General features: G+C 34.2%; 1 protein-coding gene and 1 pseudogene across 2 annotated transcripts in view; both read left to right on the top strand.

The window, feature by feature from the left end:
• Positions 1–25,573, top strand: part of LOC309630740 (tigger transposable element-derived protein 1 pseudogene) — a 213,618-nt pseudogene that overhangs the window by 117,253 nt on the left and 70,792 nt on the right. The gene's annotated exons all lie outside the window — the stretch shown is intronic.
• KANSL1L (KAT8 regulatory NSL complex subunit 1 like) overlaps positions 1–25,573 on the top strand; it is a 149,587-nt gene that overhangs the window by 44,694 nt on the left and 79,320 nt on the right. The window contains 2 exon segments of the mRNA XM_082396355.1: positions 13,080–13,277; positions 18,180–18,301. Coding sequence (XP_082252481.1) covers positions 13,080–13,277; positions 18,180–18,301 — 320 coding nt within the window.

Raw genomic sequence — 25,573 nt, forward strand, 5'->3', positions numbered from 1 at the left:
ATATATAAGTGATATCAAACAGTATTTGTCTTTCTCTGTGTGACTTATTTCACTTAGTCTAACATCCTCCAAGTCCATCCGTGTTGTTGCAAGTGGCAAAATTTTATTCTGTTTTATGGATAAGTAGCATTCCATTGTGTGTTTGTGTATGTATGTGTGTGTGTGTGTGTGTGTGTGTATCTAACATCTTCTTTATCCATTCATCTGTTGATGGACACTTAGTTTGCTTCCATATCTTGGCAATTGTAAACAATGCTGCTATGAACATTGGGGTGTATGTATCTTTTTGAATTAATTTTTTTTTTCAGATATATACCCAGGAGTGGAATTCCTGGGTCATATGGTAGTTCAATTTTTATTTTTTTGAGAAACCTTCATATTGTTTTCCACAGTGGCTGCACCAAAAATACATACATGTACATTCCCACCAAAAATGTACGAGGGTTCCCTTTTCTCCACATCCTTGCCAACATTTATTATTTGTGTTCTTTTTGATGATGGCCATTCTGACAGGTGTGAGGTGATATCTCATTGTGGTTTTAATTTACATTCTCTGATGATTAACAGTGTTGAACATTTCTTCATGTGCCTATTGGCCACATGTAAGTCTTCTTTGGAAAATTTTCTCTTTAGGTCTTCTGCCCATTTTTTAATTGGGTTGTTTGGGTTTTTTTGCTGTTGAGTTGTATGAGATGTTTATAAATTTTGGATATTAACCCCTTACTGATCATATCATTTGCAAATATTTTCTCCCATTCAGTCAGTTGTCTTTTCATTTTGTTGATGGTTTCCTTTGCTGTACAAAAGACTGTAAGTTTAATTAGGTCCTATTTGTTTATTTTTGCTTTTATTTCCTTTGCTTTTGGAGACAGATCCAAAAAAATATTGCTACAATTTATTTCAAAGGGTGTTTTGCCTATGTTTTCTTCTAGGAGTTTTATGGTTTCCAGTCTTACATTTAAGTCTTTAATCCATTCTGAGTTTATTTTTGTATATGATGTTAGAGAATTTTCTAATATCATTCTTTTACATGTAGCTGTCTAGTTTTCCCAGTACCACTTAATAAAGAGCCTGTCTTTTCTCCATTGTATATTTTTGCCTCCTTTTTTATAGATTAATTGACCATAACTGCATGTATTTATTTCTGGGCTCTCTATTTTATTCCATTGATCTATGTGTCTATTTTTGTGCCAGTACCATACTGTTTTGATTACTGTAGCTTTGTAGTATAGTCTGAAGTCAGGGTGTGTCATTCCTCTAGCTCTGTTCCTCTTTTTCAAGATTGTTTTGGCTATTTGGGGTCTTTTTTGTTTCCATACAAATTTTAAAAGTTTTCATTCTAGTTCTGTGAAAAATGCCCTTGGTATTGTATTTTGATAGGGATTGCATTGAATCTGTAGATTGTCCTGGATAGTATGGTCATTTTAACAATATTAATTCTTCTTCTTCTTCTTTTCTTTTATTTTTTTATTTTTTTATTTTTGGCTGCACTGCATGGCATGCAGGATCTTAGTTCCCTGACCAGGGATTGAACCTGTGTTCCCTGCAGTGGGAGTGCAGATTCTTAATCTTAACCACTGGACTGCCAGAGAAATCCCACAGTATTAATTCTTCTAATCCATAAATACCATATATCTTTCCATCTGTTTGTATTGTCTTCAGTTTCTTTCATCAGCATCTTATACTTTTCCAAGTACACCTCTTTTAACTCCTTAGGTAAATTTATTCCTAGGTATTTTATTCTTTTTGATGTGATTGTAATTGGGATTGTTTCCTTGATTTCTTTTTCTGCTAGTTTGTTGTTAGTGTCTAGAAATGGAACAGATTTCTGTATATTAATTTTGTATCCTGCAACTTTACTGAATTCATTGATGAGCTCTGGTGGTTTTTTCATGGTATCTATAGGATTTTCTTAGTATCATGTCAACTGCAAACAGTGATAGTTTTATGCTTCCTTTCCAGTTTGGATTCCTTTTATTTCTTTTTCTTTCCTGCTTGCTATGGCTAGGACTTCCATACCCTGCTGAATAAAAGTGGCAAGAGTGGGCGTCTTTGTCTTTCTCCTGATCTTAGAGGAAATGCTTTCAGCTTTTCACCACTGAGTGTGATGGGTTTGTCATATATGGCCTTTATTATGTTCAGGTATGTTCCCTCTATGCCCACTTTCTAGAGAGTATCATAAATGGATGTTGAATTTTGTTAAAAGCTTCTTCTGCATCTATTGAGATGACATTTGGTTTTTATTCTTCAATTTGTTAATGTGGTGTTTCACATTGATTGATTTGCATATGTTGAAAATCCTTGCAAAAATCTTGAGAAAAATCCCACTTGATCATGGTATATGATCCTTTTAATGTATCTTTGGATTTGGTTTCCTAATATTTTGTTGAGGATTTTGGTATCTATGTTCATTAGTGATATTGGCCTTATATCTTTGTCTGGTTTTGGTATCAGGGTGATGCTGGCCTTGTAGAATGAGTTTAAAAGTGTTCCTTTCTCTACAATTTTTTGGAATTGTTTGAGAAGAATAGGTGTTAACTCTTTTCTAAATGGTTGGTTGAATTCACCTGTAAAGCCATCTGGTCTTGGACTTTTGCTTGTTGGACACTTTTTTTTTTTTTTTAATTACTGATTCAGTATCATTACTGGTTATTGGTCTGTTCATATTTTCTGTTTCTTCCTGGTTTAGTCTTGGGAGATTGTACCTTTCTAAGAAGTTTTTTCATTTCTTCTAGGTTGTCCACTATATTTGTATATAGTTGTTTATTGTAGTCTCTTACGATCGTTTGTATTTATGTGTTCTTGGTTGTAACTTCTCCTTTTTCTTTTCTGATTTTCCTGATTTAGGCCCTCTTTTTTTCTTGATGAGTATGGTTAACAGTTTATCAATTTTATCTTTTCAAATAACCATCTGTTAGTTTCATTGATCTTTTCTATTTTTGTTTTTGTATTTATTTCATTTATGTCTGCCCTGCTCTTTGTGCTTTCTTTCCTTCTACCAAGTTTGGGTTTTCTTTGTTCTTTTCTTACCTCTTTTAGGTGTGAGGTTAGGTTGTTTATTGGAAATTTTTCTTGTTTTGTTAGGTAAGCTTGTATAGCTATGAACTTGTCTCTTAGAACTGCTTTTGCTGCATCCCTTAGATTTTGGATCATTGTATTTTTGTTTTCATTTGTCTCCAGGTATTTTTTTTTTTATTTCTTCAGTGATCCAGTGGTTGTTTAGTATCCTATTGTTTAGCTTCCATGTGTTTGTGTTTTTTTTCTTGTAATTGATTTCTAGTCTTATTGCATTGTGGTTGGGAAAGATGCTTCATATGATTTCAATTTTCTTAAATTTACCACGGCTTGTTTTGTGGCCTAGCATGTTATCTATCCTGGAGAATGTTCCATGTGCACTTGAAAATAATGTGTATTCTGTTGCTTTTGGATGGAATGTTCTATCTGTCTGTCTGTCTGTCTGTCTATCTATCTATCTATCTATCTATATCTATCTATATTAAGTTTCTCTGGTCTAATATGTCATTTAAGGCTAGTGTTTCCTTATTGATTTTCTGTCTTTATGATTCATCCATTTATATAAGTGGGATGTTAAAGTGTCCTACTATTATTGTGTTACTGTTGAGGTCTCCCTTTATGTTTGTTAGTATTTGCTTTATGTATTTAGGTGCTACTATTTTGGGTGCATATATATTTACAATTGTTATATCTTCTTCTTGGATTGATCCCTTGATCATTATGTAATGTCCTTCTTTGTCTCTTGTAACAGTCTTTATTTTTAAAGTCTATTTTGTCTGATATAAGTATTACTACCCCAGCTTTTTTTGATGTCCAGTTGTATAGAATACTTTTTTCTATCCCCTCACTTTCAGTATGTGTGTGTCTTTAGATCTGAAGTGAGTGTCTTTTAGACAGCATATATACAGGTCTTCTTTTTGTATCCATTCAGCCACTCTGTGTCTTTTAATTGGCCTTATAACTCTTATTTTCAACTCATATTTAAGTATTACTTTGAACGCATAGCATGTATTTAATTCTCTCATTGTTCTGTTTTTAATGTGTTTTAATTTCCAATGTGATTACCTTTTTAACTTGAGTTATTTAATAATACATCTTTATGTTCCTGAACTCAGGAGTCCTTTTATTTTTTTTTGGTATTTTGTCATTTAAGTGCATTGTAATCTGTGAACTGATTACCTTGTATGGATTTCATTCTTCGTGACCAACTACTAATCAAATTTTGTAAATGCTCAATGTGTAGTAGAGATAATGTATATTCTTTATTTGTTGATTATAGAATTCTCTGTTAAACTGGTTGACTTTGTTGTATACATCTGCTATATCTTTATATATCTAGATCTTTCAATTCTAATATATATATTTGATATATATTTATTAATATTTGTCATCATTTTGAATTTTTCAGTTTCTCCTAGTAATTCTGTCAGTTTTTGCTTCTTACACTTTGAAATACTAATGCTATTTGGTAGATACAATTATTTTTTTCTTCCAGGTGTTTGTTTTATAAGGTACATTTAGCTAGGTTTTTAAAATCCACTCTGAGTAGTTTTAATTTTGATTTTCTTTTATTTTCCTCTCTTTGTGTTTTGTTTTTCACTTGTCTTTCGTTGGATTGATGGAACTTGCTTTATTCCTTTCTTCTCTCTCTGCTCTTCTGAAAGCTATACATTATAGTCTTATTCTTTGTCATTACTCCTAGTTTGTAACATACTTTCTTAAGAGCAAATAATTCTAACAATGACTAAAAGTACTCAGTATTTTTATATTCTTTTTTTCTTAAGATATGGATCTTAATGCTATTTAACTCTGCATTATATATATCTGCTTCAATCTAGTTACGTATTTTACAGTCAGTAATTAATTACATTTCTAACAGATTTCATTAAAAATATGCTCACTATTTTTTTGTATTCTGTTTATAAAACTAGGTTACAGAGTAAGCTTCTGTAACAAAGTAACTCACAAATATAATGGCTTTATAAAGATACATAATGCTTCAAAAATAAAGAGTGAGTACATGCTGGTAGGGCAACTTGGTTGAACAGGGTCATTCAGGGACTCAGGTTCCTTCTGTCTTGCTTCTTTGACATACTCTCAGGTGTGTTGACTGCACTGTTGAACAGGGTTGTAGTCTTCTCATTTGTGCTCTCGGGAAGTGTGAAGAGAAGTGTGGTATAGTTTGTCTTTAAGTTGGATGTGACTTGGAAGTTGCACTACTTTGTTTCACACTCCGTTAGCCCAAACTTAGCCACATGAGTACAGCATGAGTACACTCCATGTGTAGGAGTGAAAGCTGAATAATACTGTCTTTCACTGAGAAGTTGTATGTGTAGCTAAAACTCCGGTAGGGGTGGGGTCTTGAAAAGAAGAGGAAAATGGGTACTGGGAAGAGTATGCAGTGTCTGCTACTTTATCTTTTCTCTCTTGGGTTGCTTCTTGCTGAAGTAAATTCTTTAGTATTTTTTTATATTAATCTCTGAACATTTAAACTCTCTTTGTATTTGTATGTCTCAAAATACTTCTATACTACCCTCACTCTTCAATGATATTTTAGGTTGATAGAAAATTCTGATTTGATAGTTATTTTCCTTTAGACCTTTAAAGATAGTATTTCATTGTTTTCTTTATAATGATGAGCAGTTTACTATCAATGTAATTGTTTTTCCTATGTAAGTACTCTGTCCTTTCTAGCTGGTAACTTAAAATTTTTCTTGTTTATTTGATTTTCTACATTTTTTAAACTAACAGGTGTTTAATTATGGATTTATCTTTCTTTATCTTGTTTTCAGAGTACACCTTTTTAACTGTACAATTTGCTGAATTTTGACAAATATTTAGTTGTGTAAACATCACCATGATTTCCCCTCTTAATTATTGAACTGCTGTTTCCAGGAAAGGACAAAAAGTGCTTATTTTATAGGGAATTTGACAAAAATAAGCTAACTTTCTCACACATGGATTTGCAAGTTCTGTCAGATGTTCATGTTGAGATGTCCTGATAGAGTTAGAAATATGAGATTTGGAGAAGGCAGGTTTATAAGAAGATGCAGATGTAGAAATGGCAATTAAAGCTATGCTATTATATTATAGCAATTTTTTAAATAAAATTTATTCATCTCTCTTTCCTTCCTTGTTTTCTGCCTTTCCTCCTCCTTTCCTTCATTCTTTCCCTTCTTTCCTTTCACACACAGTTATTAGATGCCTAATATGTGCTTAGGGTATACAGTGATGAATAAAACCAACAGAGTTCTTATATTTTTAGGGTTTAGTCTAATGGGGGAAAAATTGAGCAAATGATTACAGAAATAAATACTGTTTTATTTCCCATCAGGGGAAATTTAACACAGAATTTCCCTAGCTTAAGCATATATTGTTTCCCCCAAATTATAGGCTGTTTACTTGGAACTTGAAGTATATTTTCCCATAGAAGTAACAATATAAAGAGTTCTTATGCAATCCCATAAGTCCTATTTAATCTAAAAATTGCTAAATATCTCTTTCTATCTTTTTTTGACTGTTAATGCAATTTTTTATTGAAGTGTAGTTGATTTTAGTATTGTGTTAGTTTCAGGTGTACAGCATAGTGATTCAGTATTTTTGCAGATTATATTCCATTACAGGTTATTACAAGATATTGGGTATAATTCCCTGTGCTATATAGTAAATCCTTGTTGCTTATCTATTTTATGTATAGTAGTTTGTATCTACTAATCCTATACACCAAATCTGTCCCTCCCCACACCCTCTTCTCTGTGGTAACCATAGGTTTGTTTTCTATGTCTGTGAGTCTGTTTCTGTTTTGTATATACATTCATTTGTATTATTTTTTAGATTCTACATATAAGGGATATCATATATATTTGTCTTTGTCTGACTTCACTAAGCATAATATTCTCTAGATTCATCTACGTTTTTGCAAATGGCAATACTTCATTCTTTTTTATGGCTGAGTAGTATTCCATTGTGTATACATACATATATACATATATATATGTATATATACACTGCATCTTCTTTATTCAGTCATTTGTTGATGGGCTCTTGGGTTGCTTCCATGTCTTGGCTATTGTAAATAATGCTTCTATGAACATTGGTGTGCATGTATCTTTTAAAATTAGTGGTTTTGCTTTTTATGGATATATACCCAGGAGTGTGATTGTTGGATCATATGGTTACTCTATTTTTAGTCTTTTAAGGAACCTCCATGCTGTTTTCCACAGTGGCTGCACCAATTTAGATTCCCACCAACAGTGTACCAGGGCTCCCTTTTTTCCACATTCTCTCTAACACTTATTTGTTATTTATAGACTTTTTGATGGTAACCATTCTGACAGGTGTGAGGTCATATTTCATTGTGGTTTTGATGTTCATTTCTCTAATAATTAGTGATGTTGAGCATCTTTTCATGTGCCTGTTAGCAATCTTTATGTCTTCTTTGGGAAAATGTCTATTCAAGTCTTCTGCCAATTTTTTGATTGGATTATTTGTTTGATATTGAGCTTTACGAGCTGTGTGTGTGTGTGTGTGTGTGTGTGTGTGCGTGTGTATTTATACACACATATATATATTTTATTTAAGTATAGTTGATTTATAATGTGTTAGTTTCAGGTGTACAGCAAAGTGATTCAGTTATACATACATATATATCTAGTTTTTTCAGATTCTTTTTCCTTATAGGTTATTACAAAATATTCAGTATAGTTCCCTGTGCTATACAGTAGGTCCTTGTTGGTTATCTATTTTATACATAGTGGTGTGTATATGTTAATCCTAAACTCTTAATTTATCCTTCCCCCTCTTTCCCCTTTGGTAACCATAAGTTTGTTTTCTATGTCTGCGGGTCTGTTTCTGTTTTGTATATAAGTTCATTTGTATCATTTTGATGAATGATAATGAAAAAAATGCCATCTGCAGCAACATGGATGGACCTAGAGATTCTCATACTAAGTGAAGTAAGCCAAATATCATATGATAGCACTTATATGTGGAATCTAAAAACAAAAAAATTCTACCTTTGAGAAACTGTATTCTACATGGTGAAACTGTAGACATAATGGAGATAATATTATAAGGTTGATGGTGACTGGTCTGAAACAAAATAGCTGAGAAGGGAAGGAATTAGAGTCCTCAAACCATGTAGTTAGCCTAACCCCACCTAGGGTCTGCACATCCATAAGTATTAGTGAATTTTAAATTCTGTCTATCATGAGTTTATATTCTGGTAGGGGAGATAGAGCATGTAAATATCATTGATTACAATATAATGCAATATGTGGAATGATATGTGTTTTTAATAAGATATAGATGTGGCATAGAGAGAATGTTTCACTCTGTCATTAGGGGTTTGCAGGTCAGAGTATACACCAGTAAAGAGGTGATGCCTCAGTATGATTTTGAAGGATACATAGTAGTTTGCTTAATGAACCTATGGAACTGGAAAAGGGATTCCTTAAATTTTGAAGGCATACGACATGATCTGTTTTAGGAATGACAAATTAGTATGTATTCAAAGGAGCAGAAACTTTGAGCTGTGCAGGGATGGGAGAGGAAGCTAGGAAGTCATGAATATTGTTTAATGCTTTGTAAAATTTGGTGGTGATGTCTGTAGGAAGGTAGAAACTTAGACATAGAAACTTAGGCTTACCCATTCTGTCTGTTGGATTTGAGGCAACTGTGTTCAGGAATAGTTTCCTGATGGAAGTTTCCTATTCAGTTACTCTTTCTCCTTTTTAACTGTCTTCACCTGGGCCTTAAGTTGTAGTGATCTCCCAATCTTCTCAAGATCACCAGATAGTTTTCTTTGATGATTTTCTTTGAAAGATGTCACAAGTAGTTTTTATAAAAGCCAGTAGAGTTCTAAGAACAAATCAAGTTTAAAGCAATTTGGAAATTTCCAAGAAAGTGGGTTCCTAGTTGAATTGATAACTAAGTTTTATATTTGAATCTAGGCAGTCTGGTTCATTTTGCTTTGACTTGAGAAAGGGTATTTTAATATTCTCTGTGTTCTAAGCAATGCTTTATACTTGTTGTTTAAACATTTTTTGAAGTTTGATTATATGTTTATATAATATCTATTTGTAATAAATTATTTTAAGGAAATAAGTCTTTCCAGCAATAATTTATGTAGCCTTACATTTTTTCTTGTTTCAAGCTAGATGTGATTCTGGCCCTTTGTTCCCTTAAGAGTCATATTATGTTTATTTTATGGAAGATATCATTATAATTATGCTATCAAAATACAATATTTCTTTGATAGCTTCTGCTTACCTTTCTTAGAAATTAAGATGTTTAATTGCTTATTTATGTGCAGTTTAGTTGAGTTATTATTGTATTGAATAGGGAAAACAACACTTTTTTGCTCTAATACCTTCTTGAGTTATTGTAATTAAAAAATTGAGAAGAGTGGTTTAATGCATTTTAAGTGAGACAGAACTTTTTATTTAATGTATCTTGAAAGGAAAAAAGAAACTTTTCTTCTCAGTTAAATTAGAGATAAGGAAATGGGAAAGAAATTGAGGTGCTCTTTTATAAATAGCCTTTTAAAATAAGTGTTACTTTTGTGTCTCTGGTCGGGAAACACACAGTGTTTTAGTAGTGTAAAATAAGGGACAAATGACCTAAAATGTGTCATTTGCCCCTTCTTTGATACACTCCAGGTGGTCTAAATTTTGCTTAAATTCTTAGAAGAAAGCAGGTATTAGCAACATACCATACCTTGTTCTTGCAACAACTTTGTCAACACACTACAACTGCCATATTTCTCTTTTTCTCTGCTCCAGCTTTTACTGAGACAACAGCTTCTTCTCACTTTCAGAAAAAAATTTAAAATAGTTTTTCTTTGTTAGAGAGACTGACTATCCTATATTAAATGATTTCCCCTTTAGATTTCTTTTGTTATCCTATAATAGGGTCTTCCACATCTTAAATTGTACATTTTGTTTTAAAGTTTTCATTTAAGTTTTTGCTTAAAATTAGTTTTGATGACTTTATATAAATAATAAATATGTTGCTTATGAAACTGTGAACCTCAAATGGGACTTGAACCCATTGGCCGGGACTTGAACCCAGCCAGAACGCAGACTGGGACTTGAACCCATGGGCTGGGACTCAAACCTGGCCGGACCCAGATTGGGACTTGAACCCATGATCTTTTAATTGAGAGCACACTTGGTCTCAGGACTTAGTGAACCTCAGGTTCTTGATGTCTCATTGCAGAAAGAATTCAGTGAGAGACAAAGTGATAGGTAAGAAGTGGATTTATTTAGAGAGAAACACACTTCACAGACAGAGTGTGGGGCATCTCAGAAGGCGAGAGTCCCCGAAATACAGCGTGGTTAGTTTTTATGGGCTGGGTAATTTCATAGGCTAATGAGTGGGTGGATTATTCCAACTATTTCAGGGAAAGGGTGAAGATTTCCAGGAATAGGGCCACTGTCCACTTTTTGACCTTTTATGGTTGGCCTCAAAACCGTCATGGCGCTGGTGGGTGTGTCATTTAGCATGCTAATGTATTAAAAAGAGCTATGATGAGGCTCAAGTTCCACTGGAAGTCGAATATTCTACCATCCTGGACCTAGCTGGTTCTAACCAGTTTTTGTCATGTCCTATGGCTATGTCATTCTTTTAAGGGTTGTGCCCTTCCCCCTTACCTCCTGTTTCACTGAGGCAATTGTTTATTTTTTCACACTATGTCATCTCTATGAGGACCCTGGGAGTGGAGGTGGGGATCTCTCTAGTGTTATTATCAGGAATAGTTGTCTTCTCTGAGCAGCTGATTTGTTTTCATCTTATGCTAAGGTTTTCACTTGTTTCAGTTAACACAACTCATCCTTCTAAAAAAATTTTATGTCTTTGTTATTTACCTTATTTTATCTATCATTAGACTACTTTCCTGATCTTTTAAAGAATTCAGATTAATTTAGTTATAATTAACAAACAAAACTGTAAAATATACATCATGGTGACCCAACACATGTATATTCTTTTCCTGATTTTTAAGAAGAGGAATTATTTCTGCCTTGTCTCCAGAGGACTTAATCTTCCCTTTCTTCTCTATCCTCAGTTATGGCAGAGAAAAATCATGGGCCATTCTTACATTGTGAGAGTTTTGTCCAGGGCAACAGTTTGAGAGAACAAAATAGGTTATGAAGTTGACTATGAGTTTCTCCCCTGTTGAATCTTTAAAATATTATTCTTCAATGAATTAACTATAGCAGGCCTCCTACTTATAAAAAGGTAGTATTCTTATACTACTTTTTTGAAATTCAGAATCAATTTTTGCATAGAAACAATACTGTAAGTAGGGATTATGAAATCAGGGTAATTCACAGAAGCCTGGCCCATAATATAAACTGTAATCAAACCAAATAGAATTATAATTAATTTAATATAGCGAAAACTTATATTCTTTTGTATATAGATACTTGTGAAAAACCTACTAGAGACTTGTACAAATTTTGGATAGACATTTCAGATACTTTCAAGAGCTTTTGGATTGATGATACTGTCTGTCAAGTCTAATTTAATTTTTAAAATATCAAGTGAAACAGAAACTTCTTTTAAATATATTTATTCGGATTTCTTGACAGCCGTATTTGTGCATTCTATGAAAATAGTCGTTGAGATGGGATCAACAGTTGGGTCCTTTTATCTTTGTAAAAGTTAGTAGCACTGTTACAAGTATAGGTAAAAAAGGAAATGTTACTTTTACCAAGCATCATTTGTAATATATTACTATAAAATAATAAAATGTATGTTTAATACAATATCTGAATATGTTAATTCTAAAGTGATATATTCTCTAAATTACAGTGTAAACTAAGACTACTTATATATGACATATAATCTATAGGTGGTTTCCATCCTATGTATAGTACTTATACATGATATAAGCCTAGCCCACAGCAATTATTTAATTTGTCCCATCTTGAAATACTCTATGCTTATATTAATGTTTTAGTCTATTTTTCATTCCAAGAATATAATATTTTAGCCACATTAGGCATTTAATACCTTTCCAACTAGCCTATAGGAACTTATTGACATTTTGCCCCCAAAAAAGTGTGTATATATATATATATATATACACACACACACACACACACACACACATATATTTAATAATAATATGTATTATTCTTTGCAGGGGGAAGTGTAGTAAAAGGGGTAGGAAGGGAAGAAATTTTATGACGAGAACTGTGAAACCATTAAGATCATATCTGTGCAATCCTTTTTGCCCTTTCTCTCCTGTCTTCATTATTTCTGAGGGACTTAAGGGTGAGGACAGTTGGAGTGAAGAAGCTAGGGAATGTGGGGAAAGTTCAGCAAGCCAGTTGAGGAATGTGTGTGTATGAATGGTAGGCAGGGAGTACAGAGGCAGCTAGATCCCTATTCATTTCTCCAGTTACTTACATTTCAGAAAATACTCCATCAAAGTTGAAAACCTGTGTCTTTATTAATAACTCGTCTACTCTGTAAGCAATGAGAACTTTGGCCTAGAGAGTACTTTTTCTCAGTGGTGCAGTCCTGCCAACCCTGGCTGGCAGCAACAGGGTTGGGGTTCTTTAGAGTGCTCTGAAAGAAGTTAATATAAAGTTAGATTATTGTTTGGATGTTTGTAACTTTGGTATTTTGATTTATGAAATTAGGATTGCTTAAATACAGAACTCAAGTGGAAATGCTAGTGACCAAAATATCAGAAGGTTATATCCGAAAATGTTCTAAATTTTAGTCAGAAATGTTCATATTCTGCATATAAGCCTTTTACTTTATTCTAAATGTATCATGCTTTTAATGCTAATAACTAAAACCAGTAAGAAAAATAACTTCTTGTATGTAATTTGTGACAATATTTTGCAAGCCTAACCCATCAAATATACGTTATTTTAGCTGCACATGTTTTAAATCAGTGACTTTTTTACAGAGTTAAACTGTACTTCCAAATGTCTGTTTTCTGATTTCCAAGGAATAATAAAAAGCATGGTTCGAGAGCATTGTAATCTTAAAGTTGATCTAGCAGTCAATTTGTTTTCATTGCAACTCTTTAATTGCTATTTGTCTAGGGGATAGTGATCCTAGAAGAATGTCGACTTCCAAAAGACATTTTGAAAAAGCAAATCCAATTCACAGACCAAGCTGCTTCATTAAACACTACAGGGAATCCCCAGATTCCTCAGGAGAGTCAAGATCCTTTACCAGAGCAAGATTTTGAAATGTCACCAAGTAGCCCTACACTACTTCTTCGCAATATAGAAAAACAGGTAATGTGAAGTAAGAGTAAAGTGTGAATGGCATCAAAATGACTTTTAATTGATTTTATAAACTCTTCAAATAAACGTGTGTCTCTGCTTAAGATATTGGTTATTAAAGTTGGCCGTTTGACATTAAATACAATTAAAATATTTAGTATATATAGTCTCTATTATAATATTGATATAATTAAGGTTATTTAAATATAATATGTGGAACTTCCCCAGTGACACAGTGGTTGAGACTCCACGCTCCCAATGTGGGGGGCCTGGGTTTGATCCCTGGTCAGGGAACTAGATCCCACATGCATGCCACAACTGGGGAGCCCACGTGCCACAACTAAGGAGCCCTCCAGCCACAGCTAAGACCCTACACAACCAAATAATAAATAAATTTTTAAAATATTAAAATAAATTAAATAAATAAATATTATATGTAAAGTGTTGGTACATAGCTATAGAGTGATAACTCATTTATACTAGGGTTGGAAAATCTTGTTTTCTAACAAAATAGCTCATCATTGGACTTTTCTCATGGGGAAAGAACAGTGGTACCACTTAATAGATCTGAATGGGGTGTTTGATTAATTTATTGATAGAAAGTTTTAGTGAAAGATAACATTAGAATATGGATTCTTTCATTAAAAAATGATCGTGGAAATAGAGAGTCTAATAAACTAATAAATTACTTTGATTCCAAAGCTTTTCGTGGTATTTAAATCCTCTTATGGATGACTCCAGAAATTTAATTATTCTGTCCTATATTTATCCTTTGAAATCAAAACATTTTTTTGCAAGATTAATATTTAAAATTTATTTCATATTATTTATAAAATTTAAATGAAGAAGAGGTTACATATATAATAGCCAAAATATCAAATGTATAGAAATAGACAATATGAAGGTATTTTATAAAAAAATAAATATCAACTGCATTACATAAAATAAGAATAATTGAGTCATAACTTGTACTTGAATAGGAAAACACATCACTGCAAATCACAGTAAATTTATTAGCCCAATGTGAACGTAATGAAAAATAGCAGTAAGACATTTTTGAAAGCTGATTATGTTGATACTAATATCTACAAAATATTAAATGAGCAAAAACTTAGATACATTTAAAATAGTGAATGTAATATAAATAAAATATTTTATTTGGTAAGCAGATTAATCGAAAAACTAAGGAAATAGAAAAAATATAAGTCATTTATTTTAATTTAGACTTTGGTGGCTCTTAAACAAACCTGGCTTTCTAAGAGTTTGTTAACTTGCAACCATATTGAATCTGCCAGAATATACTCAGTTGGGACCACAGCTGCATGATCACATTATTCCAGTGGGTAATATGTATTCTCATCCCTGCCCATATTTAATTTTTCTGTTGTTGTTGTTGTTTTTCTGACATACATTGTGAAATAATTTAGTACCAGATTACTACTGTCTTAATCCTGGTAAGTCAGAATGTGGAGTAACTTCTCCCACCCCATATTTGTTAAATTTGCAATTGCCTAGAGTTTTTCTTAATTTTCCAATTTCCAATGCATTGTCAAAATACTATTATGAATATTTTATAATTCAGAAAGTTATTTTGTAATTATCTGGTGTTAAACTGGAATGCACTTTACCATATAAGTGGTGTTTTCAATCAATACTCGTTATATTCCTCTTCCCTCTTTTTTTTCCCCTACTCTCATCCCTTAGGATCAGTACCTTTTCAGTTTGATCCTAGTTATTTCACACAGAATAACGTGAGCACTTGATCAGTCAGACCTTTGACTCTTTTTACCTGTAGGTCACTACTTATCCTTTGGAAAGAGGTTTCTTGTATTTTTTCTTTCTTTTTGTTTAATATTTATTTATTTTATTTATGTATTTTATTTATTTTTTTGGCTGTGTTGGGTCTTAGTTGTGGCTCGCGGGGTCTTCGTTTAGGCACGCAGGATCTTTCGATGTGGCACGTGGTCTCTTCCTTGCGGCGCTCGGGCTTCTCTCTAGTTGTGGTGTGCGGGTTTTTTTTTTTTTTTCTATAGTTGCAGGGCATGGGTTCCAGGGTGCATGGGCTCTGTAGTTGTGGCCTGTGGGCTCCCGAGTGCATGGGCTCTGTAGTTTGGGGCAGGTGGGCTCTCTCGTTGAGGTATGCAAGCTCAGTAGTTGTGGCGAGTGGGCTTAGTTACCCCCCAACATGTGGGATCTTAGTTCTCCCACCAGGGATCGAACCCGCTTCCCCTGCATTGTAAGGCGGATTCTTTACCACTGGACCTCCAGGGAAGTCCCTCTTGTATTTTTTCTTTCTCCTTGGTAGCACCAGTTTGTTTGGTTGGACCTGAGTTCACATCAGAACTGGCTAGTTTGCTGGGCCCAGGACAAAATAGCACAGCCCTTTGTTAAAAACAGTTTTAAGTTTTAAGCCAGTGACAGCAGAGCATTAACCAAACATGGGATCCTTCTGAGTGCAGCCCCATGTTACTGCACAGGTTGCTCACCTATGAAGGTGGCCTTGGGTATCATGTTCATTTTAAGTCCCATTGCTGACAGGAGTGTCAGAGGCTTTGGGAGGGAAAGGAACCAGGAGTTGTGAGAATACTAATGGCTCTAGACATGGAGAGGAAAAGGATGCAGAAAGGGGCAACACCAATCACTTGTAGAGGTCATTTATAAATTACCTGTGAACAGGTAATGTGCTCTTGAAACATATGCTAATAATGTTTTTATAGGCCAATTAAAAATTAAGTTGTTTTCAAATACTCATTGAAGAAGACAGTCTAGGGGTGAGTAAATGGAAGAAGGGCTAGCAAGCCTGGTATTACACATATGTTTTAAAATATAATCTATTGGTATATAACTGTTTGCCTACCATAGTGGAACTTGAATAAAGATCAGGTAATCCTTTGACTTGATTAAATTTACTGTTAGAGGAACGTTTTGCTTACCAAACTTATTTATGTTCCTCAAAAACAACTAAAGAGTTGGCAGTTAAGATATAAAGGCACTATTGGGTTGTAGACTGATATGTGTTTTAAAAAATAACATTGATTCATAGTATTAATGCATACTTCCATTATTAGATAACATATTTTGTTCATAAATTGAAAGGTGACATTATTTTAGAACTTCAGATAATTTAAAATAAATTTCACACTGGTATATTTACATTAGAAACCTTATTATAAATAGCTAGTAAGTGTTTTGACTTTTAAAATTGATTATTTTTTTTTCAGAGTTCAAATTATGCCTCTCCTAATTTTACTTTTATATTCATTTTTACCGTGAATTTTCTATCCCAAATATGGACTCAAGTATATGAGGTTTTATTGGGCAGGAGTGGGGTGGTTGTTAGGGTAAAGCTGGAGGTTGGTTGTGACGCTGTCACTCTGGACCAGTTATTCACACATACTGATTAGCAACCTCCAATGGCTAAGAAGATTTTTAGATATTCTTGGAGGTGGAACAATGAGAAGAGTGTACTCTATAAATTTCTTTGTATGACCAAATTAATGAATACTTGATAGATGGATAAAGAATGTATTGGTGATTTTGAAAACTAACTTTAATCTAAAAATGTGTAATAATTTAAAAAATAAAGTCATAAGATATGTATTATTTTTCAAGAAAATAAGTGGTGAAAACATTTCAGGGTCTTTTTCATGGAAGACTTTTTGAAGAGTTCAAATATTATATTTAGCTCTATCATATTCTTTAGTCTCATTTCTAATAGCATGTTATTTGTTTCATACAAATAAAGAGTTGCAAAATAATTATTCCATATGCCCTTCTATTTTAGAATAGAATATCTTTCAGTTAATAAAACAGTGAAATATGTCTATATATTTTAAAAATATAGTCACACTATATTAAGTAAGAAAACCAGATTTTAGAAAATTGATGCAGCATAATTTACTTAAAAGGATGTGTGTGTGCATGTGTGCATGTTGTACATACACTCATGCTCACATATATTCAAAATAAAAAGTTTTTTCTTGGGGTATGGATATATACCAAGATATTAGCAATGGTTTTCTCTGTGAAATATGATTACAGGTTATTTTCTTTTCATTTTTGAAACCTCTTCATACTTTCCCTTTTTTCTACAATGAACTATGATGGATTACATGTGTAATGAAAAATGTTGTCATTCTTTTGTAGAAGTGTACTGTTTTCCATTGATGTGGCTTATGCTTATTATAATTGTTGTATGTGACTGTTTTGAGAATAATATAATATTTATTGTATATTACAAATATCTTACATATAAGTTTAGGATAAGGGTCAATGAAAATTTGTGGTACCTGAAAAAACTGGTATATTCGAATTAGGAAAAATATTGAGAAGCAGTATGATATAGGATTCAAGCCTAAGTTTGAATCCTAGCTCCATTTCTTACCAATTTTATAATCCATGATCGAGCTGCTTAACCTGTCTTTGCTTCAGCTTCCTCATCTGTAATTGATTTTAATAATAGTAGTATCAGTAGTTCTAATATTATATACTTTGCAGGTTAGTTGTAAAGATTAGAAATATTCTATGTTTAGTGCTTAGTATAGTGCCTGGCACATAATGAGCACTTAATAAATTATAGCTATGAGTTTGTTATTATTAATTTGGCTGCCTCAAAGAAAATATTTATGTAGATTCTATCAGCTGAGCTTAAATGTTTTAGAGGATAGGATGAGTAGACAAAAGAACTGAAGCAAAAAAGCATATGGAAAAAAAGGAGTACTTTAAAATGTAGATTTATTTATAATAATGGAAAAATCAGTAATGGTGTAAATTGTCTTTGTAGAGTAAAATATTTACTAAAACATAAACATTTACTTGTTTCATGAGAAGTTAAACTTTAATAGGCACTAAAGGTCTGAGATTTAACCATATTCCTTGCTTAGCAGTAGTAAAAGATTTACTGTTTTGTTGCAGAGTGCACAGTTGACTGAGATCATCAGCAGTTTGATTGCCCCTCTCAACTTGTCCCCAACGTCATCACCCCTCTCCTCTAAATCCTGTAGCCGTAAATGTCTGGCTAATGGCATTTCCAGGAGGTAGGTGTCAATGGGATAGTTTTGCTTCTAAATTTGGCTTTGCTTATTTTGTTTTTATTTTGTTTTGATCTTTTAAGTGTTATAGCTTCTTTTTTCTTCTTACTTAAGCATTATTAGAGTACAATCAATAAATCATGGATACATTTTTAGATAACATCAAACTTTCATAACTAAGGGAACTATAAACCTGAGAATGAGGGAAAAAGCTTTCCAGGAAGTTTTATAATGTTATTAAAAATGAAAAACAGTGATACCATTTGCTACAGAAGTACTTCCATATTTAATATACCTTCCATTTTATACATTTTATAGTCTTCAGCTCCATACTGCCCTTGCAATACATTTTAAGAGTGAAAGACCCTACATATAGTTTGGGCATGGAAGATTGATTGGTAGATATCCATAAAATTCAGCTTAAGTTTTACTCATGTTGTAAATGAGTCATTTTGGTGTTGTTTTTTTTTTTTTTTTTTTTTTTTATTATGGCCGCGCTGCACGGCATGTGAAATCTTGGTTCCCTGACCAGGGATCGAACCCGCGCCCCCTACAGTGGGAGCAGGGAGTCTCACCCACTGGACCGCTAGGGAAGTTCCCCTAAAAGAGTCATTCTGTATCTCAGCTTTTATAAGGTAAATTTTTTACTAAATGTAATTTATATAATAATTCCTATAATCCTTAGCAATTTATTATATCATGTTAGCAAAAAATATAGATATTATGAATCCTCTTTTGGGAACAGCATTTGTTTTCTTTATTTTGCTTACATTTCTCTTTGAATCTTTCCTTTTAAAGATGCAGTTAGAATTAAAAAGCTACTAGAATATTATTTTGTGTGCGCATCTAATTTTTTTTTCAAATAAAATTGCAGTGAGGGCTTCTTTGCTTTAAGTACCATAAAAGAACTAAGTGTAATTTAGTATCAGAAATACTTATATTAATAATGAGATGATTTATTATTAAATTAAAAAATAAAACATGAAAGGAAGATTCATACCATGGTGAAAATTATGCGAAGGAGCTATCAGCTTCTTAATGAGACTAGTGGATATAAACTAAGTCTTAAAATAAAAATGCTGTTATTTTATTTTTATTTCTAAGTTGTTATTTCAAAAGTCTAATTTTTTTTTTAAATTATCTGTAATTTTTCTTTTTTTTACATTATTATTTATTTATTCATTTATTTATTGGGCTGTGTTGGGTCTTCGTCTCTGCACGAGGGCTTCCTCCAGCTGCGGCAAGCGGGGGCCACTCTTCATCGCGGTGCGCGGGCCTCTCACCATCGTGGCCTCTCTTGTTGCGGAGCACAGGCTCCAGACGCGCAGGCTCAGCAGTTGTGGCCCACGGGCCCAGTTGCTCCGCGGCATGTGGGATCTTCCCAGACCAGGGCTCGGACCCGTGTCCCCTGCACTAGCAGGCAGACCCTCAACCACCGTGCCACCAGGGAAGCCCAAAAGTCTAATTTTTAATACTTTTACAGTTTTGTTTGTGCTGGGTCATGTTTACATTGTTCTATTATGGAAACAGTTATTCTACTGGTTTTGCTTTATTTTTGTTAACTTTATATTCATTCCTTATAACACTGATGGTTCACTTTGAAAGGAAAGATTCTCATATGTTATATAGGATAACTATGATATCTTCATTTATGAGAACATTTCCTCATTAAGAAAGTAATATTTACAAGTTGAGCCATTAAACACCATCAGATTGTGATTTTGGGCTAAGTCAATTTTAGGTAATATTTTGTTTACCTAACTAGGCATTACACTATTATACATATACGTGTGTGTGTGTGTGTGTGTGTGTGTGTGTGTGTGTACTAATTTTCATTTTAATGTACTTAACTATATTTTTGGTCATTCATTCACAAAGTATTTATTGCATACCTGTTTGCTGTATGCCATATAGTCAAAGTCCTAGGAATACAATGATGAAGACAAAATCTCCACTTTTAAATAGCTTACAGTCTAGTAGATGAAACATGTCATTGTTTACACTAACATATATTAATAATGGAATTGTGTGCATTTGTTTGAATATTTGGTTTAAATAACTGTCATAGCTGAAAAACATACCTCATAAAGATATATAAATCCAAATAAGAGACCGGAACCAAGATGGCAGAGTAGAAGGACGTGCTCTCACTCCCTCTTGTGAGAACACCAGAATCACAACTAGCTGCTGGACAGTCATCGACAGGAAGACACTGGAACTCACCAAAAAAGATACCCCACATCCAAAGACAAAGGAGAGGCCACAATGAGACGGTAGGAGGGGCGCAATCACAGTAAAGTCAAATCCCAGAATGGCTGGGTGGGTGACTGATAGACTGGAGAACACTTATACCACAGAAGTCCACCCACTGGAGTGAAGGTTCTGAGCCCCACGTCAGGCTTCCCAACCTGGGGGTCCAGCAACGGGAGGAGGAATTCCTAGAGAATCAGGCTTTGAAGCCTAGTGGGATTTGATTGAAGGACTTCGACAGGACTGGGGGAAACAGAGACTCCACTATTGGAGGGTACACACCAAGTAGTGTGTGCATCGGGACCCAGGGGAAGGAGCAGTGACCCCAGGGGAGACTGAACCAGACCTACCTGCTAGTGTTGAGAGGGTCTCCTGCACAGGCGGGGGGTGGCTGTGGCTTGTGGTGGACAAGGACACTGGCAGCAGAAGTTCTGGGATGTACTCCTTGGAGTGAGCCCCGCCAGAGTCTGTCATTAGCCCCACCAAAGAGCCCAGGTAGGCTCCAGTGTTGGGTTGCCTCAGGCCAAACAACCAACAGGGAGGGAACCCAGCCCCACCCATCAGCACTCAAGTGGATTAAAGTTTTACTGAGCTCTGCCCACAGAGCAACAGTCAGCTCTACCCACCACCAGTCCCTCCCATCAGGAAACCTACACAAGCCTCTTAGATAGCCTCATCCAACAGAGGGCACACAGCAGAAGCAAGAAGAACTACAGTCCTGCAGCCTGTGGATCAAAAACCACACTCACAGAAAGATAGACAAGATGAAAAGGCAGAGAGAGGACTATGTACCAGATGAAGGAATAAGATAAAACCCCAGAGAAACAAATAAATGAAGTGGAGATAGGCAACCTTCCAGAAAAAGAATTCAGAATAATGATAGTGAAGATGATCCAGGACCTCAGAAAAAGAATGGAGGCAAAGGTGGAGAAGATGAAAGAAATGTTTAACAAAGACCTAGAAGAATTAAGAACAAACAAACAGAGATGAACAATACAATAACTGAAATGAAAACTACACTAGAAGGAATCAATAGCAGAATAACTGAGGAAGAAGAACGGATAAGTGACCTGGAAGACAGAATGGTGGAATTCACTGCTGTGGAACAGAATAAAGAAAAAAGAATGAAAAGAAATGAAGACAGCCTAAGAGACCTCTGGGACAACATTAAACGCAACAACATTCACATTATAGGGGTCCCAGAAGGAGAAGAGAGAGAGAAAGGACGCAAGAAAATATTTGAAGAGATTAGAGTTGAAAACTTCCCTAACATGGGAAAGGAAATACCCACCCAAGTCCAGGAAGCACAGCAAATCCCATACAGGATAAACCCAAGGAGAAACATGCCGAGACACGTAGTAATCAAATTGGAAACATTAAAGACAAAGAAAAATTATTGAAAGCAGCAAGGGAAAAACGACAAATAACATACAAGGGAACTCCCATAAAGTTAACAGCTGATTTCTCAGCAGAAACTCTACAAGCCAGAAGGGAGTGGCATGATATACTTAAAGTGATGAAAGGGAAGAAGCTACAACCAAGATTACTCTACCTGGCAAGGATCTCATTCAGATTTGATGGAGAAATCAAAAGCTTTACAGACAAGCAAAAGCTAAGAGAATTCAGCACCACCAAACCAGCTCTACAACAAATGCTAAAGGAACTTCTCTAAGCGGGAAACACAAGAGAAGAAAAAGAACTACAAAGACAAACCCAAAACAATTAAGAAAATGGTCATAGGAACATACATATTGATAATTACCTTAAACGTGAATGGATTAAATGCTCCAACCAAAAGACACAGGCTTGCTGAATGGATACAAAAACAAGACCCATATACGCGCTGTCTACAGGATACCCACTTCAGACCTAGGGACACATACAGACTGAAAGTGAGGGGATGGAAAAAGATATTCTATGCAAATGGAAATGAAAACAAAGCTGGAGTAGCTATACTCATATCAGATAAAATAGACTTTAAAATAAAGAATGTTACAAGAGACAAGGAAGGACACTACATAATGATCAAGGGATCAATCCAAGAAGAAGATATAACAATTATAAATATATATGCACCTAACATAGGAGCACCTCAATAAATAAGGCAACTACTAACAGCTCTAAAAGAGGAAATCGACAGTAACACAATAATAGTGGGGGACTCTAACACCTCACTTACACCAATGGACAGATCATCCAAAATGAAAATAAATAAGGAAACAGAAGCTATAAATGACACAATAGGCCAGATAGATTTAATTGATATTTTTAGGACATTCCATCCAAAAACAGCAGGATTACACTTTCTTCTCAAGTGTGCACAAAACATTCTCCAGGATAGATCACATCTTGGGTCACAAATCAAGCCTCAGTAAATTTAAGAAAATTGAAATCATATCAAGCATCTTTTCTGACCAAAATGCTATGAGATTAGAAATCAATTACAGGGAAAAAAACGTAAAAAAACACAAACACATGGAGGCTAAACAATACATTACTAAATAACCAAGAGATCACTGAAGAAATCAAAGAGGAAATCAAAAAATACCTAGAGACAAATGACAATGAAAACACGACGATCCAAAACCTATGGGATGCAGCAAAAGCAGTTCTAAGAGGGATGTTTGTAGCTATACAAGCCTACCTCAAGAAACAAGAAAAATCTCAAATAAACACTGTAACCTTACACCTAAAGGAACTAGAGAAAGAAGAACAAACAAAACCCAAATTTAGCAGAAGGAAAGAAATCATAAAGATCAGAGCAGAAATAAATGAAATAGAAACAAAGAAAACAATAGCAAAGATCAATACAACTAAAAGCTGGTTCTTTGAGAAGATAAACAAAATTGATAAACCATTAGGCAGACTCATCAAGAAAAAGAGGGAGAGGACTCAAATCAAAATTAGAAATGAAAAAGGAGAAGTTACAACGGACACCACAGAAATACAAAGCATCCTAAGAGACTATTACAAGCAACTCTATGCCAATAAAATGGACAACCTGGAAGAAATGGACAAATTCTTAGAAAGGTATAACCTTCCAAGACTGAACCAGGAAGAAATAGAAAATATGAACAGACCAATCACAAGTAATGAAATTGAAACTGTGATTAAAAATCTTCCAACAAACAAAAGTCCAGGACCAGATGGCTTCACATGTGAATTCTATCAAACATTTAGAGAAGAGCTAACACCCATCCTTCTCAAACTCTTCCAAAAAATTGCAGAGGAAGGGACACTCCCAAACTCATTCTATGAGGCCACCATCACCCTGATACCAAAACCAGACAAAGATGTCACAAAAAAAGAAAACTAGAGGCCAATATCATTGATGGACATAGATGCAAAAATCCTCAACAAAATACTAGCTAACAGAATCCAACAACATATTAAAAGGATCATACACCATGATCAAGTGGGATTTATTCCAGGGATGCAAGGATTCTTCAATATATGCAAATCAATCAATGTGATACACCATATTAACAAATTGAAGAATAAAAACCATGTGATCATCTCAATAGATGCAGAAAAAGCTTTTAACAAAATTCAACACCCATTTATGATAAAAACTCTCCAGAAAGTGGGCATAGAGGGAACCTACCTCAACATAATAAAGGCCATATATGGCAAACCCACAGCAAACATCATTCTCAATGGTGAAAAACTGAAAACATTTCCTCTAAGATCAGGAACAAGACAAGGATGTCCACTCTCACCACTATTATTCAACATAGTTTTGGAAGTCCTAGCCACGACAATCAGAGAAGAAAAAGAAATAAAAGGAATATAAATTGGAAAAGAAGAAGTAAAATCGTCACTGTTTGCAGATGACATGATACTATGCATAGAGAATCCTAAAAATGCCACCAGAAAACTACTAGAGCTAATCAATGAATTTGGTAAAGTAGCAGGATACAAAATTAATGCACAGAACTCTCTTGCATTCCTATACACTAATGATGAAAAGTCTTAAAGATAAATTAAGGAAACACTCCCATATACCATTGCAACAAGAAGAATAAAATAGCTAGGAATAAACCTAACTAGGTAGACAAAAGACCTGTATGCAGAAAACTATAAGACACTGATGAAAGAAATTAAAGATGATACCAACAGATGGAGAGATATACCATGTTCTTGGATTGGAAGAATCAGTACTGTGAAAATGACTATACTACCCAACGCAATCTACAGATTCAATGCAATCCCTATCAAATTACCAATGGCATTTTTTACGGAACTAGAACAAAAAATCTAAAAATTTGTATGGAGACACGAAAGACCCCGAATAGCCAAAGCAGTCTTGAGGGAAAAAAATGGAGCTGGAGGAATCAGACTCCCTGACTTCAGACTCTACTACAAAGCTACAGTAATCAAGACATTATGGTACTAGCACAAAAACAGAAACATAGGTCAATGGAACAAGATAGAAAGCCTAGAGATAAACCCTCACACCTATGGTCAACTAATCTGTGACAAAGGAGCCAAGGATATACCATGGGGAAAGGACAGTCTCTTCAATAAGTGGTGCTGGGAAAACTGGACAGCTACGTGTAACAGAATGAAATTAGAACACTCCCTAAAACCATACACAAAAATAAACTCAAAATGGATTTGAGATCTAAATGTAAGACTGAACACTATAAAACTCTTAGAGGAAAACATAGGAAGAACGCTCTTTGACGTAAATCACAGCAAGATCTTTTTTGATCCACCTCCTAGAGTAATGGAAATAAAAACAAAAATAAACGAATGGGACCTAATGAAACTTCAAAGCTTTTGCACAAGCAAAGGAAACCATAAACAAGACAAAAAGACAACCCTCAGAATGGGAGAAAATATTTGCAAATAAATCAACAGACAAAGGATTAATCTCCAAAATATATAAACAGCTCATGCAGCTCAATATTAAAAAAACAAACAACCCAATCCAAAAGTTGGCAGAAGACCTAAATAGACATTTCTCCAAAGAAGATATACAGAAGGCCAAGAGGCACATGAAAAGCTGCTCAACATCACTAATTA

The sequence above is a fragment of the Balaenoptera borealis genome (assembly GCF_965194805.1).
Source record: "Balaenoptera borealis genome assembly, chromosome: 6".
Classification (NCBI taxonomy): domain Eukaryota; kingdom Metazoa; phylum Chordata; class Mammalia; order Artiodactyla; family Balaenopteridae; genus Balaenoptera; species Balaenoptera borealis.